The sequence below is a fragment of the Lampris incognitus genome, chromosome 14, assembly GCF_029633865.1.
Source record: "Lampris incognitus isolate fLamInc1 chromosome 14, fLamInc1.hap2, whole genome shotgun sequence".
Classification (NCBI taxonomy): Eukaryota; Metazoa; Chordata; class Actinopteri; order Lampriformes; family Lampridae; genus Lampris; species Lampris incognitus.
In genome coordinates this window covers 24136961-24155262 of record NC_079224.1, presented here as the reverse complement: position 1 = coordinate 24155262, position 18302 = coordinate 24136961, and the positions used below count along the sequence as shown (strand labels likewise).

At 43.6% G+C, this 18302-nt stretch overlaps 1 protein-coding gene across 2 annotated transcripts; it reads right to left on the bottom strand.

The window, feature by feature from the left end:
- Positions 1–1128: 1128 nt before the first annotated feature.
- lrrc8da (leucine rich repeat containing 8 VRAC subunit Da) lies at positions 1129–6963 on the bottom strand. 2 transcript variants are annotated; one of them, XM_056293025.1, is made up of 2 exons: positions 6777–6963; positions 1129–4887 (listed from the first exon to the last, which is right to left on the bottom strand). In XM_056293025.1, coding segments are annotated over exons 1-2 (2577 nt in total). In that variant the 5' UTR covers positions 6778–6963; the 3' UTR covers positions 1129–2311. The 2 variants fall into 2 exon arrangements, with proteins under 2 accessions (XP_056149000.1, XP_056148999.1); XM_056293024.1 differs by having other exon boundaries at positions 6781–6963.
- Between the last annotated feature and the right edge of the window lie 11339 nt (positions 6964–18302).

The following is an 18302-nucleotide window of genomic DNA, read 5'->3' as shown; positions in this document are numbered from 1 at the left end:
TGCCACAGAGGTTTGTATTCAAATTTTGTATAATATACAAAAAATAGTACATCGTCTCGTCAACGCCCAGAACACGTGACCGGGGTTCCCCGACCTCCTCCACCGGTCCGGTCTGTGTGTTTCAGACCTTCTTTCTACAACAGAGCTTTTGGGAGATTAGAAATCAGATCGGTATGGGATATTCAAACACCGTTACGCTCCCGTTACTGATCGATAACTATGCTTTTAATCCGTTTAAATGACAATAACTCCGGCGTGTAAAATCAAATGTTTGAATCTGCGCTCCTTTTACAGCATCATTTGGCCGTATCTTTTTTCTTTATTTTCTTACTTTTTTTTTTAACCTGTGAAGCGTTTAATGACTGTTTAAGTGCTACACAAATAAAATAAAAACTTTACAAGAAAAAAAAACACCTCTTCCGGCGGATACTCAATTCCAACAACAGATGGCGGCGGCATCCCCTGACACGTTGGAGTCCGTTAAGTCGCCCCCTGTTGGTTGAGTACGGTTGTTCCTTATGTGCAAAACATTTTGATAAACCAACAACCAAAAGCAATTGTCGCAGTGATCGGCGTGACTGACATGAGAAAACTAGATTCAAAACCAAAAATTATCGAGATTGATAAATCCAGAGATAAACTTGAAACCAAAATAAATCTTGACATTATGTGCATTCATGTCTGCGTCATTTTTTTTTACATCCAGTTAAACTTCAGTGTAGATTTTAACTGATGTGTATCATGTTTACATCCTCAATAAATCACTGCTGTCATCTCCAGTGAAAATGTTACTGAGGCGAGTAGGGACTTGCCCCACTGTTTCTCCATATCATTAAGAAAGCCTTGGCAGAGTGTTTGTTTACAAATCATGACAGGATGGTCAAAAATCAATATAAAGGAATTAAATGTATGATTAAATTTTAATATTCCTTTCAAAATTTTATCATATGCTCTTGCTTTTAACTTTTAAAGCTGGTCTAAATTTGCCTTATGTGAGAATAAGAACTGATTTCTCCTTAAAGCTGAGTGCATTCTAGTTTGCAACACCGCAGGAGTTTACACTTATGAATGCAAAAGAGTCATTGACTTGAAGGACAAGAAAATCAAATAACAAAACAATTTCTCTAAATCATCTTGGTTTATTGTGCCGTAAAGTTGTGAACTTCAAACACGTGATTATCAGGGTGATACAGCGCCAGTTGTATCAGTGAAGAACACTTATGAACACTAACATACATTTGGAACAATGAAGGCAGGCATGTTCATCGTCTTTAAACAATTCTGAATGTTACACTTTTAGGATAAGCAGTCCTAATCAAACCAATTATGACACAAATTCCATTGAACAAAATAACAATAAAAGCTTTAAAACATGTCTCCCATGCTCTCTCTCTAGAGTTGTTTTTGTCTTTTAAAGAGGTTTGATTAAGCATAATGTTTCTAAAGCAATTGTTACAAATAGCATTCAGCAATCGTTGAATAAACATTGGATTTTCATTGTGCGATAGAATTCCTATAGGGCTCAGTCAGTATACAATATTTACCACATGAGGGCAAAAGTTCATTTCTGGCTCTCCCTTTCCAACCATTAGCCCCATCTAGTCTCTGAACTACTGCCGTCACATTTTAATCCAAATTCAATCTGTTACCTACAACACAGTGACGATTTGAAATGGTTTTAACAATATTGAAATGTTGAGAAAGAGAGTGTATTGTGGCCTCTCTGTTTCAATCATAGTATACACCAGGTATACTAGATGCTCTGTGGACAATCTATTAATGTAGATTGACAGGAAAACACAAAATAACATTTTGGCTTTTGTTTTGAAAGCCCTGGCTGTAAAAAAATAGCAGCAGTTAAGGCAAAAGACTGTTCCCCATAGTTACAATTATTACCTGAGTACCTAGGACAATACAATTATGTTAAAGTCTACATGTCATTACAACGAACAGTTTTGGTCAATGTGAGATTACACTAAGAAGCTAAAACGTTTTTGTTTAAAATATTTTCTTTCTTATTTTAACACGAGGCAAGGAAATGCTAAGTGCCAATAAATGAATTGTTGCATCAAATCATACACTCAACAATAAAGAACGCACTCTTTCTTTCTAGAAATAATCCATATTTAGTGCAACTACAACAGACTAAGACTATCAAAATAATCAACAAAATAAGTTATTTTTTCAGTGAATATAATAATAAAAAAAATAGTAAAATGTTCAACATTTCCAACACTGTGTGAGGTTAACAATAAACCCTCATAGAACTAACTGACAGCCTGCCTTTGTTTCTGTCATTAAAACCTTTGTGCTATAAGCCACTGGTAAAAGACACATTGGTCTCTTGACTGATGCTCTCTCTCACTTCCACAGGCAGAGTGTCAAACAGGTGGTCCTCCACAACCAGGCAGTTTTTACGTAGCAGGCGGCAGTTGCCCAGCTGGGCAGGAAGTCGGTCCAGACAGTTCCCTCTCAGCTCCAGCTGAGTGAGCTGGACCAGTTGGCCCACAGTCTCTGGCAGTACGGTGAGCCCATTGTTCCCCAGACAAAGCACCTTGAGCTTGGTGCACTTGAAGAGATTCTTGGGAAGTGTTTCCACCTTATTGGAATTGATGGCAAAGTGCTGGAGGTTGTGGAGAAAACTTATGTCTGATGGAAGCACTGTAATGGAATTGTGGCCCACATCCAGGTGTCGGAGTTTCAGTAAGGTGAACAGGGCTGGTGGCAGGGACTCCAGTTTATTGTGCGAGAGGTGGAGTGACTCCAGTGACTTAACCTGGCCGATGGAGGATGGAATGGTTATGATTTTGTTGTGCCACAGTTTAAGGCATGTGAGCCTTTTAAGGTGCTGAAAGCTGATGATCTCCTCAATGGTTCGAATGTTGTTCAATTTGAGGTCAAGCTCCTGAAGGTTGGTCAAACTGAAAATAGCATGTGGAATCCTCTCCAGCTCACAGCTGTGCAGCTCCAGTTCTGCCAAGTTTGTCATCTTTTTCAGACTGTTAAGTACCACTAGTTTTGTACCATCGTTGTGCACCACTAGTTTTATTAGATGTGGTGACAGCTCTGTGATATTTGTGGGCATTTTTGTAAGGTTGCTCTTTAGGCACAGCGTCTTTAAGTGCCTCAAATCACGCATGGACTCTAGACCTATCATTTTGTTATTTTCTGAGCTCAGATTCCCGACTAAGTTAAGCTCCCTCAAACTTCTCAGCAGGTAAACCCAAGGTGATATCTCTGCAACATCAGTGAACTTGACATGAAGGCAGCGTAAATGGTCCCGCAGGAAGGCAAAGGCTGTCTGCTCTACTTTGGCAGGGGAGTGGCAAAGATGCAACTCCTGCAGGCTGGTCATTTGGGAGACCTTTGCTGAGAACCTTACCTCTGGAATCAGTTCCAGTTTTAGAACCTCCAGGTCGGTGAGATCGAACACTGCATTAGGGAGGCCAGAGATCATGAAGAGGTGCAGCTCCTGTTGATCCTGTGCATTTCGAGTCACCAGCTGTCTAAGTTTTTCAAAGGTCCACTCGTGGTTGAGGCTGATCTCCCTTAGTTTGTTCTCACTGACCTCGGACAAGAAGACACCAAACCGCTTGGAGTAGAGTTGGTCATATTGGTCAACCATGTGTAAGAGGAATGCAAAATCATTCTTTACATCAGGAATATCACTGAAGCTGCTTTCTTCTCTGACCTTCTCAAATGAGTACTCTTTAAGGGGTCGTCGGAATAGCCAAAAGAGAGAGTACAAGCACACAATCCCATAAATCAATATCAAAGCCATGTAACTCAGGAGAAGTTTTTTCAGCATAAAAGCCATGTTGTGAGTACAGAAGAATTGTCTGTACCCTGTTAAATGTTTTATGTCAGGCTTACAGAGGTGCTCAAATTTGATGGCAGCCATGAAGGTTGAAGTGTAAGACAATATCAAAATGAACTTGAGAGTTTTTACAACAGTCTGGGCAACATAAAGCTTATAAATAAAATCACTGTCCTCCACATGAGCTCGAAATTTCCTCACCTTTTCAAATAAGGCTTTCGCTTGCTCTCCATCTTTTTTGTCAAGTATTGTCATACTTGGGACCTCAGTAATTGGCTTATCAGCTGAGAACTTCACCCCAGTATTTCCTAGCATGGGAGTGGAAGAGTTTGCATTGGTGCCATCCTCCTTCCCCTCTAGCGATACCTGTTTTGGTGCTGAGGACGTACCAGTCAACCTCTGTTTGTTCTCCTCGGAGTCCTCACAGGCAGTTTCAGACAAAGCCTTTGTAGTCCAAGGAGACTCAAAACATCGACCCAGAATAGACACAAAGTGTTCAATCTTTGAGCTTGTTTTGGGGTATTTGAACCAGAAATTACTACTGACCATGAGTACAAGCGTATGGATGAGGGTAAGGTATGGGAAGTACTTAGAGTACCAGGGCAAGGCAACATGGTAACACATCTGGTTGACAAATACATACTGCTGAAAGTCCAGGTTAGTGCTGAGCCCTGTCGGCTGAGGCTGTCCAGTATATTTCTCTGCCTTCACAGCACTCGTGTGTTGGTATGTGGTGTGGATCTCATGGACAGCTCTATCTGGTAAGTCTTTAGAGGCTAATGGGGCAGTGGCAACCAATATGGGCCTGGTGATTGCAGGTGAGCTAGTGGCTTCCTGTGGACTTTGTCCTGTGCAAGAGTTGGGTCCCGCTGTTGGCAAGTCCTCTGTTTCCTCCAGACAGGGCAGGCACGCCACTTGGTCCTTGGTGATTTGCATGGTCATGGCAAAGATGGCCAGCATAAGCATGACCAGCCCTAGGTAGTCCATGAAGACATCCCACCATGGCTTCAGGATACGGTATGTCGGTTGGATGTCATTCAGGGATGCAACTTCAGTGAGAGTGAACATCACTGCAATGAACAAGAATTTATATATTTTTAGTTAATAATACAAGGTATATTCCAAAGGCCCTTTTAATCTGTGTTAATATGCATAAAACACTGTACTTTAAATTCAAATTGCACCAACATGAGACTGCCTTATAGCTCCCAAATTGAAATATTAGATTTTTCCTTCCTTTAATACCTTTCGACGCCCAAGAACCGTTGATCAACAAAAGCTGGCTATTGTTCAGTGATTTTTTTTCCCACAGCCCAAAGGCCAGAAAATAAAGTTTGTGTAGATGTGACCAATTGTTCTTAGGTTTAAAGTTCTTGCAGGTTGGGGAATCTGCACAGGGAGAGTGAATAAGTGCAGCTCTTCACTCCCTGTAAAATTATCCTTGCAGGGCCCTCAATAATAATAATAATAATAATAATAAACTTTATTTATATTGCACTTTTCTTAATGTTACAAAGTGTCAAGTAAAACACTTAACCATCAACCACACCAACTGTGTGTCTCAGATGGGCAGTTGCTGTTAGTGTAAATGTGTAACTCTTTGGGTGCACAGAGGGCAATAGTTATTAAAGAATTAGCTCAATCAACTTAACCTTACATAGAGAATGTAATCTTAAATTCTTCTCACTGCCTCCATGCCTCGCTATCTATCAACAGTCTTATTTAATTACATTAAAAAAAAACCTGAGCCAAGGCTCTGCTAAAGCACAATGATCCAGGCTTGTTACAACATGTGGGGACATAGAATCATGGAAAGACTTTTGATGGAAGTCTAAATCTACCGACTGTTGTGACTCACTAAGAAGTTTGGCACCAGTGTCTTAATGAAGCAAAGCAAAGTGCTTTTTTTTCTTCTTCCCCTTTTCTTGCATGTGGCCCTTCTGTGTTTTGGGTGTTGCATGTGCTTGACTGTTGTATATGTTCCTCTTCCATGCTTTGATGTTGTTGTTTGTTGACTCTAAATAAAAAAATAATAATTTGATAACCGAAAACATATTTCTGACGTTTATTAAAGCCTTACATCTTTCCACTGTGAGAATTTCCCTCTCTTTAAAAACCCAGAAGCCTGGCAGGAATGTCATCTAAGTGACACACATATTCCACCCTGTGGTCCTGCACCCCACACCCTATAATCACACTTGAACATCTGGAAAGTAGTTGATTTGCTAAAAAAAAAAAGGTAAGAAAAAAGACATTTAATCTGTCCAAATAATTTGAATTTCAGTTTTGGATTAAGTTTCATTTTTTTCCCAACTTGGATAAAAAAAGACAAGCCTAACCATTTGCGTAGGTTTCACACAAGTAATGTGAACTAAGGTTGTCGAACAAACAAATGAGCAAAAGGTCAAGAGGTTAATTTTTTTTATCAGATTATTTTTCCCTATCGCAAAGTAATACCTATGATGTCCCATTTTAGAGACTTTCTAAACAAAACAAAAAACGGAGGACCGAGAACTAGTATGGAGCGGAGGAACATGGGTCCTATATTTGATTATGGCCAGAGACAACACTGAGTCAGCTAAACAAAGAAATGGGTCGCAGACTGACCGTGTGGAAGACCAACGGCTTTTTTTTCTTAATCCTTGGCTCTACAAATTCATCTCAACAACAAACAATAGACACTTCCTGAATTGCAAAATGAAAAGTTTGCACGGCCTCTGCCTCCATGTGGAGTTCAGTTCTCACGCACAAACTTATCTGTTGCAGGACTGGGTCAGGTGACTTGTACCATGGGCAAAGTGAGCTTCAGCATGCACCCGGTGTTAAACCTATCTCCTATCTGCTTTCGGTAATTTCCTCTGTGCGAACACGACTAAACCGCCGGTGGACTAATTTTACTCCCCCACCCCACCCCACCATTAGACAAATTAGCGGGTTAAACTAAGAAAACACCACATACTCACTGATTCAGCGACGTTATCTCGACACAAACACACTTTCCTCGGTGTGCGATTCAAATTTCGTCCCGTCCTTCGGATGCGCAGTCCAACCTAATCCATATCATAACGGGTGGAAATAAACGCCCGCGTCGTGGATGGACCTAGACAATTATGTTCGTAACATCACCACGGACAACGGACGACGACGTCCCCCCCCCCCCACCTCCTCCGCCTCCTCCTCGTACCTGGGACACAGAAAACCCGCTCTGTGGCGGGTCGACGAGCTGTGCGCAGATCGTTCGACCGCTCCGACGCGATTCTGAGAAAAGGGTGGTCCAACATGGAACCCGTGGCGGGCCGTGCTGCGCTATCGGCGCCTCTCATTGGCGGTGGACAGCCTGGTGACGTCGGAAAGCACAACGTGCTCGCTTATCGACATTTACAACTATTACTCCCAAAGGCTCTGGACGCGACGCGGTCTTGTCATGGACGAACGGGCCGTGTACTAAATTCGACGAGCTAGTTAAGGCGTCTTGTTTGTTTGTCGTCGTCTTATGCACATTTCACATTTTTTTAAAGAAATTAATCATCGCTTCCTGCGAGGACACACGAATCGTCCGACGTGACGACAAACTGTTGAATACGAAAGAATAGCGCTTTGCCGTCACTGCGCTAACCGTGCAGCCCATGCACCTTATGTTGGTCCAACTAAAGCCATCTGTCTGTATAGCCATCTATCTATCTATCTATCTATCTATCTATCTATCTATCTATCTATCTATCTATCTATCTATCTATCTATCTATCTATCTGTCTGTCTGTCTGTCTGTCTGTCTGTCTGTCTGTCTGTCTGTTTACCAGCCTGTCCGTCTGATTAGTAAAATACTTATAATAAGAAAGCCAAGAGGAATTTAGGACCCTGTGTTCACAAGTCATTCCCCATTTCCAGCTACGTCTGGATTTGGTTGCTGATGCACAGCGTGGAGGAAGTGTCTTGCGTTTCAGCCAATACAGGTTTCAACCGGTCCAGGGCTGCCGGCTGCTGGTATTCCCGGTTCACTCTCTCACCCTTGTACTCTTATAGAGGAAGTTGGGGAGAGAAAAAAAGAAAAAGAAAAGCAGTCATGCAAGAGTGTTGTGTGATGCTTTGCCAGGTTGATAAACCCACACTTGAACTCACAGGCTATGGGCAGTCACTCCGCCTCCCCAATAATTCTCTTTCTCCCTCTCTGTCTGCGACGGACGGACACACACGCACGCACACACACACACACACACACACACACACAGGGCTACTGTTAGTGACAGTTACTGTTAACAGGATTTTGACAAATTTATTTCAAGAGATTAAACACATTTAGCCTGGATTTTCGCTGTAGACACAAATGGTATCTTACGTTTAAACGTAAGGTGTCCTATTTGAGTCCCAATATTGATTACTCAGATTAGATAGATACGTGGATAGATAGATGGGTGAGTTAACAGGTGATTCTCCTAATGTCTTACTGCAAGTACGTATAATACCGATTGATTTGTTAGCCAAGCTGCACCTTCCCTAAGCGCAAATGGTGCTTTTGATTCAAAGACAAATACTGGCACACACTTTTCGTGGTGACCCAGTCTAAACTCCTGTCTAAGGGGCACTGATGACACTTGATTTTCTAACAAGCTGTCCTGATTCCGACCTTGCAGATGGTGTCAGAGCCACAGATAGCTTGCTCGCCGCGGTGAGACATATGGCGCGTTTGGTGATCAGCGGGACAAAGTTGTGGTGGGTGGGGAGGTGCAGGAGGCAGGATTATCCTCACCGGGGATGGAAATGATCGAGAGACGGCGTGGGGGTTCCCCGCCCAGGTGGGCGGAGCAAAAGAGTATTTAGGACCAACAGAAAACGAACCCGCATGCCCACGTCACCTGATCAACGTGATGACAAACGGCTGAATGCTGTATAAATGATTCACTATGGATCTTCCTCTGAATTCAAAACTAAAATATCTGAATTTATGTACACACAAAACAGTTGAATTACGAATTTAATTGCGCTCAGTATAAACGCCCGTTACTATCATTATCATGATTATTCTCCCCCAAAAATAAGAATATTCTAGTGTGTGCTTCTTGTCAGGAGCTCTCCGAAACCAAACAGCAAATCAAATTTACACGAACCCTCACACACCAAAACAAACCAGAACACACTTGTATCCATGGTAATTAATGATCTGTAATCCTGCGTGTGTGTGTGTGTGTGTGCGCGCGCGCGTGTACGGAGGAGTGTGTGCATATACAGTCGCTAAATTGCAGACAGATGCGAGGTGACTGCCTCCTTAACACCATGCCGCCCTCATGGTGCATTTGTTTCGTGTCTGGATCGTGTTTTTGTTTCACGTACAGACAGTACGAACTAAAGTGCAGACAGTAGGAAACAAAAGAAATGACTGTCAGCTCCTCACAGGAAAAGTGTGGGTTTGCATGCGTAAGTAAAGGGGGGGTTGTTTTTTGGGTTTTTTTAAACGACTGATATTTATAATCTCTTTAAATCATTGGAAATACGTCGAGGGAGAGAACTTCATTTACAATGCTACCAAGACAACAATAAAAAAAATCAGCTGAAAAACAGATAAAAGCAATTGCAATTAAGTATTAAACAATCAAGTGATGTACATATAGTGTCTGAATCAGCAGTGTAATTATTATAGTTGATTGTTTTTTGCACAACAGAGTGTTGTTTATCTGTGCTGATGACATGTGCGCCACTTGAGCTGCTGCTGTACCATAGGGTCAAACCAAGATGATCCCTAAAATGGGACTCAGGGATTAAGAGCTGCTAGCAGTGGCAAACTATTGAATGTAATTCACACCAGACGACACATAATCAACAATGTGTGACTCTGTGTCTACTCTCAAAGGCAGGCGGGGCCTCATTTTAAAACTGGAAAATGGACAGACTGTCTTACAGCAAGGGTTTCCTGTATTGTGGATAAGCGCTTCATATAGACTAATTTTTGTGATCGTTTAACTTTCAGGTCAATGAATGCAAGCGCCTTTACACAACAGCTCAAGCAGGACCTACCCTGACTTGTGAGGGCAGCGCCACCTGCTGTTGACTTTACAACAGCTTTGTGTCATTGCTAAATTACGTTGTGCTTGCGCTGTATTTTGCAACTGCAATCATGTTGCAATCATGTTGCAGTGTTGACCACAAGTAATAATAGAAGCTACAAAAAAGTGAAGCCACTCGTGTGACTGTGTAAGAATCATACAGATAAGCCATTGCCAACCATCTGATCAAACTCAGTGAAAAACAAATCTCCGTATGCATCAGATTATTTGTTACATGTTGGAAAAGGAGTATAGGAGGAAGTATACACTTATTTGTTCTTATCCCTTCTCACCTACTCTTAAGTTAATTCAGGTACTATACATTTCAAACTCAATTCCCACTGTACTGTATGGTTCAATCTATATGCAAGTTGTGCAGCACAATACAAACTCGACTACTGCGAATAATAAGAAAAATGTTTTTCAAAAACGCACAAGAGAAAGAAAAAAGAAGACAAATACACCCTAATGTCATGTACCAAAAATAGACAGATCTCAATGCTACGTACAACCCAAATATCCACTCATTGTCGTAGAAAGAAAAATTAGAAATCTAATAAATGTTTAGCGATAAATAAAACTTGAGTGGTCTAGTGAAGAGACCGCCACTCCAGTCTCTAGCCCCCCTTCAAGGCTGATGCATGCTGGTTGGCCACCTAGGTCACACCAAGGGATTATATTTGGACTGCCAACTCGACAGTTGATCTTGCAGGGCCCTGGTAGACAGGGGCGCTCCCATTTCCTTGGTGCGGCCTGGCATCCTCCCGGGCACCACCGGCCCACTCTCACTGGCATTGTCCCCAACCAACACCCAGCTGATGACAGTGACTGGGGAAAAGGCTGGGATGAGAGAGAGGAAGTTGCTGCGAGTCTGGGGTGGAGACCAGGAGCTGGCGTACGAGTTCTGGTTCACCAACATTTGGAACACATGCATCATCGGCCTGGACCTGCTGACCCGCTGGGGGGGCCCTTGTTAATGTGCCAGGGGCAACCATCACCCTCAGCATGAAAACTGGCCCTCCAGTCTGATCGGGAGAGGGACAGACCCAAAGACCAGTGAGTCAGATGCCAAGCAGCCGCTGCCCAGAAGGCACAGAGCCCACGTGGCAGGACATCTGGAAGAGTCTATACCTGATCGTTGCCCTGGGTTCAAACCAGCATTCCCATCTTCCAAATTTTCTGTCCCATGTTGGTCTCCTGTTTCCTCTGTGATGTACTTCTTAACACAGGTTGTGTTTCTGCTGTACTGAGCTCTGGTAGGTGATTCAGTGGTTACTTTGTTTCCATTTTTTATTGATTACTTTATATGGTATCTTGCCAAAAGTTGTACTGAACTTGTCCACCTTCTCTTGTCTCACCAGGACATGTGTTGAGATATGACACCAGTGTATTTGTATGACTATGTGTTACTGTGTACTATTATTTTGTTTACGACTTTGTTTGTCCACAAGTGGGCGGTGTTGCGCTTGCATGCGCGGATTGATTACGTCACTGAGACGCTGTTCATTTTCTTCTTCTCCCAAAACGACCGAATAAACGGAGGCTGCATTTTTCCCTCCAGCCGAAGTTCGGTAGTCAGTACGATTCTTTATAACGGTTTAATAATTCACTTCATCTGCGCAGAGATAGACATAAAGTATTAGTCTAGTCTTCTAACAGGTTATGGGCCCAGATAACGTTGGATTATTTAGTAGTTTGATAAAAGAAGTACACGAAGTGTGATAACCTCGGATGGCGGGATGCGCGCAGGTTAGCACGGAGTAGCAAGTTAGCAAGTGTGACGCTAGTTAGCATCGAGAGAGGCTACCGGGAAGCTAACGGAACGCTAAGCTAAGCTAACGCTACCTAGGGAGATGGAGCGGAAGAAGAGCAGGTGGCCCACATTCAACGGACAGGCCGATGAGTATGAACTGTGGGAAGAGCGAATGCTCTGTTGCATGCATGGTGTGGGGCTGAAAACCACCATTCTTACCGAGCCCGTGGGACCTTTGACAGTGGAAGAGCAGGCCCTAGACGAGGAGCGGAACGCGGACGCCTACTGCGCATTGGCGCCTTTATTGGACAACACAAGCTTGGGACCTAGTCTAGTCAGTTAAGGCAAAATGGCTGCAAAAAGTCATTCACATTTGAGCCTATGTTTTTCTGTTAATTTAGAGTCCAATAAAGAAAAAAACGCAAGGAGCCCAAAATTTTAGGTGGGGGAAGTCTCTGAAATGGCCACGCCCACTTTTAAGGCCTGGAAATCAGTATCTCGGCTCCTGAATGTCGCAGAGAGCTGATCATGGGCTCAAAAGAAGCAGAAGCACCACATTTATATAAGCATTATGAACAAACATATACCTCAAAACCTTTACTTTTTCAGATATTTTAAGAAAACTAATTTTTACTGGTCACGTTTCACGTATCAGCTCCTGAAGGTTGTAAAAAGCTATATTTGACATGAATCTCATTCGCTGCCTATGTTATAAAGCATGAAGCACAATACACACACGAATCATGAGTTTAGAAAATATCTTAGTTGTCTTCAGCTCCATGTCATGAGAATAGCAGTATCATACACAAGATATCTTAACCCAGGCCAGGTTGCAGTGGGTGGATCCGATCAGCCCCTTTATGCCATCAAGAAGATGATACAGTGGGCCATGGGGGAAGAGTTTTCTCATTCATACTTCGCGTTCATGGGTGGGCTGCACCTTGAGAAGGTTTCTCTTGTCTGTGTTGGGCAGTTGATAAAAGGAACTGGCCTTGATACCATCTTAACCTCAGCTAATCTGAATATCACAGGTCTGACAACTGCTGTCTGCGATGTGAATTCCATAAAGAAGGCTAGATACTGTATTCAACTCCTGGCTGTGGTGCTGGCCAAGAAGAGAGATGAAGCATTTCAGGCAAAACGTCTAGAGGACAACAGTTTGACTTGGAGTAACTGGGTGGCCAATGAAAACAGCCCCATGTTTCACTACTGGAACAATGTTGTTGACACAATCAAGAAGGTTCTTATCTTCATAAGATCCTTTCGAGAGGCAAACTTCATCATGATGATCAGTGCACTTGAGCAGCTCATTCCTCTTTTCTTTGCACTTGATCATACACACTATGCCAGATGGGCATCAGTGTTTCTTCAGGATCTCAAAGAGCTCAAATGGAGACACCCATACTTGTTCAAGGAATTTCTTTCAGGCTCTTTCACAGTAAACACCAGAGACAACCCATTCTCAAAGATTGCATGTGATCAAAAGCAGGAACATAACATAAAGGTCATCAAGTCTGACACTGGATATGTCGATATCATCAATCGGGAAGATCAAGAGTTCTTCAGGAAACTCGAACTTGCGCTACCCGAAATCCAGCGCTACCTAGATGAGGTCGAAGGTCAAGATCCATCACACGGGCACAAAGAAATGCTGGATTCCTTCAAGGAAACATTTTCAAGCCACACACTCAAGGTGTACCAGGGTATCCTTACCAACCCGTTCGATGAAGCTCAGTTCATGAGGTTGAACTCATCCATTCCCTTCCCAGATGTCATAAGTAAAGACTCCAGTTTTGTCTTTACAGTCGGCAAAACTCAGCATGACCAGTTTGTGCAGGAGCGAATTGTATTAAGTAAGAAGGATGTCAATGCAACCATCTCACGAAATGCCCTGAAACTCCCAAGTTCATGTGCAAAAGTCCAACTCGCTAGCCCTGCAATCAAGCCACCCAAAGGAACCTTTGCAAAGCTGAAGGAGGCCTGCAGATCAAGAGAAGAAGAGACAAGGAAGTTATTTGGTGGTGAATTCACAGGTGAAACTAATTGATATAAAGTCAGTTATTCAAATATTTTAGATGTTACTTAAGTCTTACCAGATTTTTAATACAGTGATATTCATTGATTCAATTTCACATTCAAGTTAATTGATTTGACAGTAAGCCCAAGAGTTACACTTAGCTTAACTATTCATTTCAATTTCAGGTTTACCCGACGCCTTGTCAACAAAGGATGGAGATATTTATCATAGCCAAAAGTCTCAAATTCTTAAGGACATCGGTGTACAAGTTCAATCTACATCCTCAGAAGGACTTGTGATAGATTTGTCTGTGCAAGTACGAATCATGGCAAAGTCTCTCACCAAAGGCATGACATTCCAAGACTTTGTAATCAAAGTGTTGAACAGCATTGCCAGGATCGGTCATGAGAAGAAAGCCAATCGTATTGACATTGTGGCTGACCTCTACCAGAATATGAGTATCAAGACTGCGACTAGGAAGAACCGGGGATCAGCAGGTAGTTCACAGATGGCTTTCAGTGAGAATGACACCATGCCAGAATCTAAGCAATTCTTTGAAGCTTTTCTGTCTAATGTAGACAACAAAGTAGCCCTGAATCTAATGTTCGCCAGGATTGCTAAGGCACAAGCGTGGAACTGGGACAAGGAGTTCAGCATCACCTACGGCAGAAAGGTGCTTGCAAACTTCGGCGAAAGCTTCGAGATCCAGCTTTATGACAGCATAGATATGCTTGAGGAGGCTGACAACCGCATCGTTTGCCATGTGATGCACATGCTAAACAAGGGGATCAAGTCAGTTACAGTTAGAACAGTCGACTCCGATGTGGTAGTCATCCTACTAGGGTTCACTACACAGTTCCTATCAGTATGTAATGACTTGCAACTTATAGTTGACTTTGCAGTTCCTGGCAAACGCCAATTCTACTCAATCACAGAAGCACACAAGAAGCTTGGTGGAGATGTGGCCGATGCCATGCCTGTGTTCCATTCTTTTAGTGGCTGTGATTCTGTGAGCGCCTTCTTTGGCCACTCAAAGACTGCTCAATACAAAGCCTGGATAAACCACAGTAAGTCCACAGAACTCACTGCTGCTTTGAGAGGACTAAGTTGCTGCCCTAGTATCGAGACAGTTAAGGAAAGCATGGAAGTTATTGAGCCCTGGGTAATGAGCTGGTACAACAAGACTGGACTGTACAACTGTGTCAGTATAGATGAGCTCAGATTCCAGCTGTTCAAGCACTCAGTTAATGATGAGCTGAGAGACCTACCCCCAAGTCAGGATGCGCTTCTACAGCATCTGTTGAGAGCTACATTCCAGGCAGGATGGCTGTGGGGAAACAGCCTGCTACAACTCCCTTGTCCCCCTGTCATTGAATGGGGTTGGACTACCGAAGGAGAGGAACTCTTCGTCAAGTGGAGCACAGTTTCCACAAGAGATACATTGTCTCAAGTAACAGGGGTGTGTAGTTGCAGATCTAATAAGTGTACCTCATGTTCTTGTGCTGGCAGAGGGATGAAATGTCTCATTTATTGCAAGTGCCTCAGCAAGTGTTTGAATCCAGTCTGATGGGATGTGTGAGGTTAAAATAAAGATTTTTTTGGACCTCACATGGTTTGCTTTGTTTCTTTGGTGGTTACTGGGTTCCCCCTCTTATAACAAAGAGTCAACTTGAATACTAGCACTCCATGAGTAGATGTAACACTTTTACTCAAACAAACTGTATAGCCTTCTTGCACAGATTTGGCTAAAGTTGATTGCATGCTGCTGATCAATTCAATGGAAAAAAGAACATGTTCATGAATAGCTCAAAACGTGAAGGTTTTAGGGCATACAGTATATTTGTTCAGAGCACTAATATAAATAGTTATTTCCACATCTTTTGAGCCCAATATCAACTCGGGGCAACCTCCGAGAGCTGAGCCTGAGATATAGTCCCAGGGCTAAAAAGTGGGCGTGGCCATGTATGTGACCAGTGAAAATTAGTTTTTTGTAAATACCTGAAAAAGTAAAGGTTTGGGGTATATGTTTGTTCATAATGCTTATATAAATGTGGTGCTTCTGCTTCTTTTGAGCCCATGATCAGCTGAACATGCGGGAACATTACATTGGTAAGGGCAGACCCCGGATTGTCACTCTGTATGTAACATTGACTGGGCTAAAGAAAGCTGATAATGAGACGATAACCGAATACATTATCCGAGCTGAACAAATCATTACGGCTCTCAAAGGGGCGGGAGAAGCACCGAGTGAGGGACTAATGATGGCCATGGTGATGAGGGGGTTACCCGAGAGATATAAGCCATTCACTCTAATGGTGACACATGGCGACAGTGAGTTGACATTGGGACAATTTAAGGCCAAATTGAGAAACTTTGAGGCGGCTGAAGATGTAGATAATGCTACAGCATCGGACGAGACGTCCGAGAGGGTGATGAAGGCCCACGCAGCGCCTAAGAAAAAGCCAGTGAAACGCTGTGAGGGAGATGATGAACAAACGGTGTGCTGGCGATGTGGTGACAAAGGCCATCGGAAATCGGACTGTTCACGCAGCGTGTGGTGCAGCTTCTGCCGGGTCAAGGGTCACACGGACAAAGTGTGCAAGAAGAAGGACCACGCTGATGGAGCCAGGTGTGCACGCGAGCAAGGTGGCGGCGGCGGTGGTGGTCACGGAGCAGGTCGAGGTCAGGGACCGGGGAATGCTGCGGAAGAAGAGAACTACATCTTCAGAGTGCAAGCTGGAGAGACCAGCTCAGCAGGACCAGGACAACGGCAACAGTTCAAACCAGGATTGATTGTGGACTGTGGGGCTTCTTCCCACATAGTCAATGATAAGAAGAAGTTCAAGAGCTTTGACAGCTCGTTCGAGCCAGAGAAACACTGCGTGGAGCTGGCGGACGGTAAGCGCACCTTTGGTGTGGTGCAGGGCAGGGGAGATGCTACGGTATGTCTGCTCGACAGTGAGGGGCGACGGTGTAGAGTGACACTGCGGAACGCACTATATATTCCATCGTACCCCCAAGAGCTCTTCTCTGTGAAGTCTGCGACAGCACACGGAGCCAGTGTGTTCTTCGAAGAGGGCAGAGATGCCCTGATGTCACCGGATGGTACCAGGTTTGACATTTTTGTACAGGGGAAAATGTACTATTTGCAAACTGAATGTGTTGTTGAAAAGTGCCATGTGAGCCATGATATAGAAACTTGGCATGAGATAATGGGCCACTGCAACTATGACGATATCATAAAGCTACAGGATATCACTGATGGTATGCATATAAAGGGTAAAGTGTGTAAACCTGACAAAGAGTGTGCAGTATGCATAGAAGGGAAGTTTACCCAAAACAGGAACAGGAAATCTACAGACAAAGCCAAGACACCACTGGAGTTGGTAAACACTGATTTAGCCGGTCCTGTGGCAAACGAGTCCATTAATGGTTTCAGGTACATGCAATCATTTACAGATGTGTGCACAGGGGCTGTGTGTGTTTATTTCTTAAAAACAAAGAGTGACACAGTGCAAGCGACTGAGAAATTTCTGGCAGATGTAGCTCCCTATGGGACAGTGAAATGCATAAGGTCGGATAATGGAACTGAGTTTACAGGCAAGGAGTTTCAAACCCTGTTGAGACGGAACAAAATAAGACATGAGACGTCCTGCCCATACTCTCCCCATCAAAATGGCATTGCAGAGAGAGAAGGACCCTCACTATTCCAGATGGCAAGGTGTATGCTAGTAGATAGTGGTCTACCAAAGAGCCTCTGGCATTATGCTGTACAGGAGGCAGCCCACACCAGAAACAGATGCTTCAACAAGCACACAGGCACTATGCCATACACGGCAATGACAGGAAAAAAGTGCAACATGTCTAGAATGCAAAAGTTCGGGACAGAATGCTATGCTTACCAGCAGGACGAGGGAAAATTAGATTCTAGATGTGAGAGGGGGCGTTTTGTAGGACACGACAAGAACAGCCCGGCCTACCTAGTCTACTACCCTGACCAAGAGAAAGTACAGAAACACAGACTAGTTAAATTTGTACACAAGGCAACTAGTGAAAATGAGACTCAGACACCAGGTCTGCACCCAGAAGACTGGGTAAGAGAGAGAAAGTCTGTTGAGACAGCTGCAACTCAGCCTAGAGTACAGAAAAATGTACAGACTGACGGTACACAGTCAGCACCCGAGGATGATGACGAGGAGCACCCAAGGGTGACGTCACAAGCCTCAGCCAGTGGGAGGTACCCCCAAAGGGAACGCAACCCTCCGAGATACCTGATTGACTATAGTCAGGGCGACAGTGATGACAGCTCACTCACTACTATAGATTATGCATACAGGGCAGTGTGCGGTGTCCCTCTGACCTTTAAAGAGGCCATGGAATCGCCAGAATCAGAAAAGTGGTCCAGGGCAATGGACGAGGAAATGGAGTCTCTAAGAGACAACAAAACATTCACCCTTAGGAAATTGCCAGAGGGCAAGAAAACAGTGGGAGGAAGGTGGGTGTATTCGATAAAGACAGATATAGACGGACACGACAAGTACAAGGCTAGATTTGTAGCAAAGGGATATTGCCAGAGAGCTGAGGTGAATTATGGGAAGACATTTTTGCCGACAGCCAACCTAACAAGTGTTCGAGTGCTTCTACAGAAGGCGGCTCAATATGACTTTATTTTATACC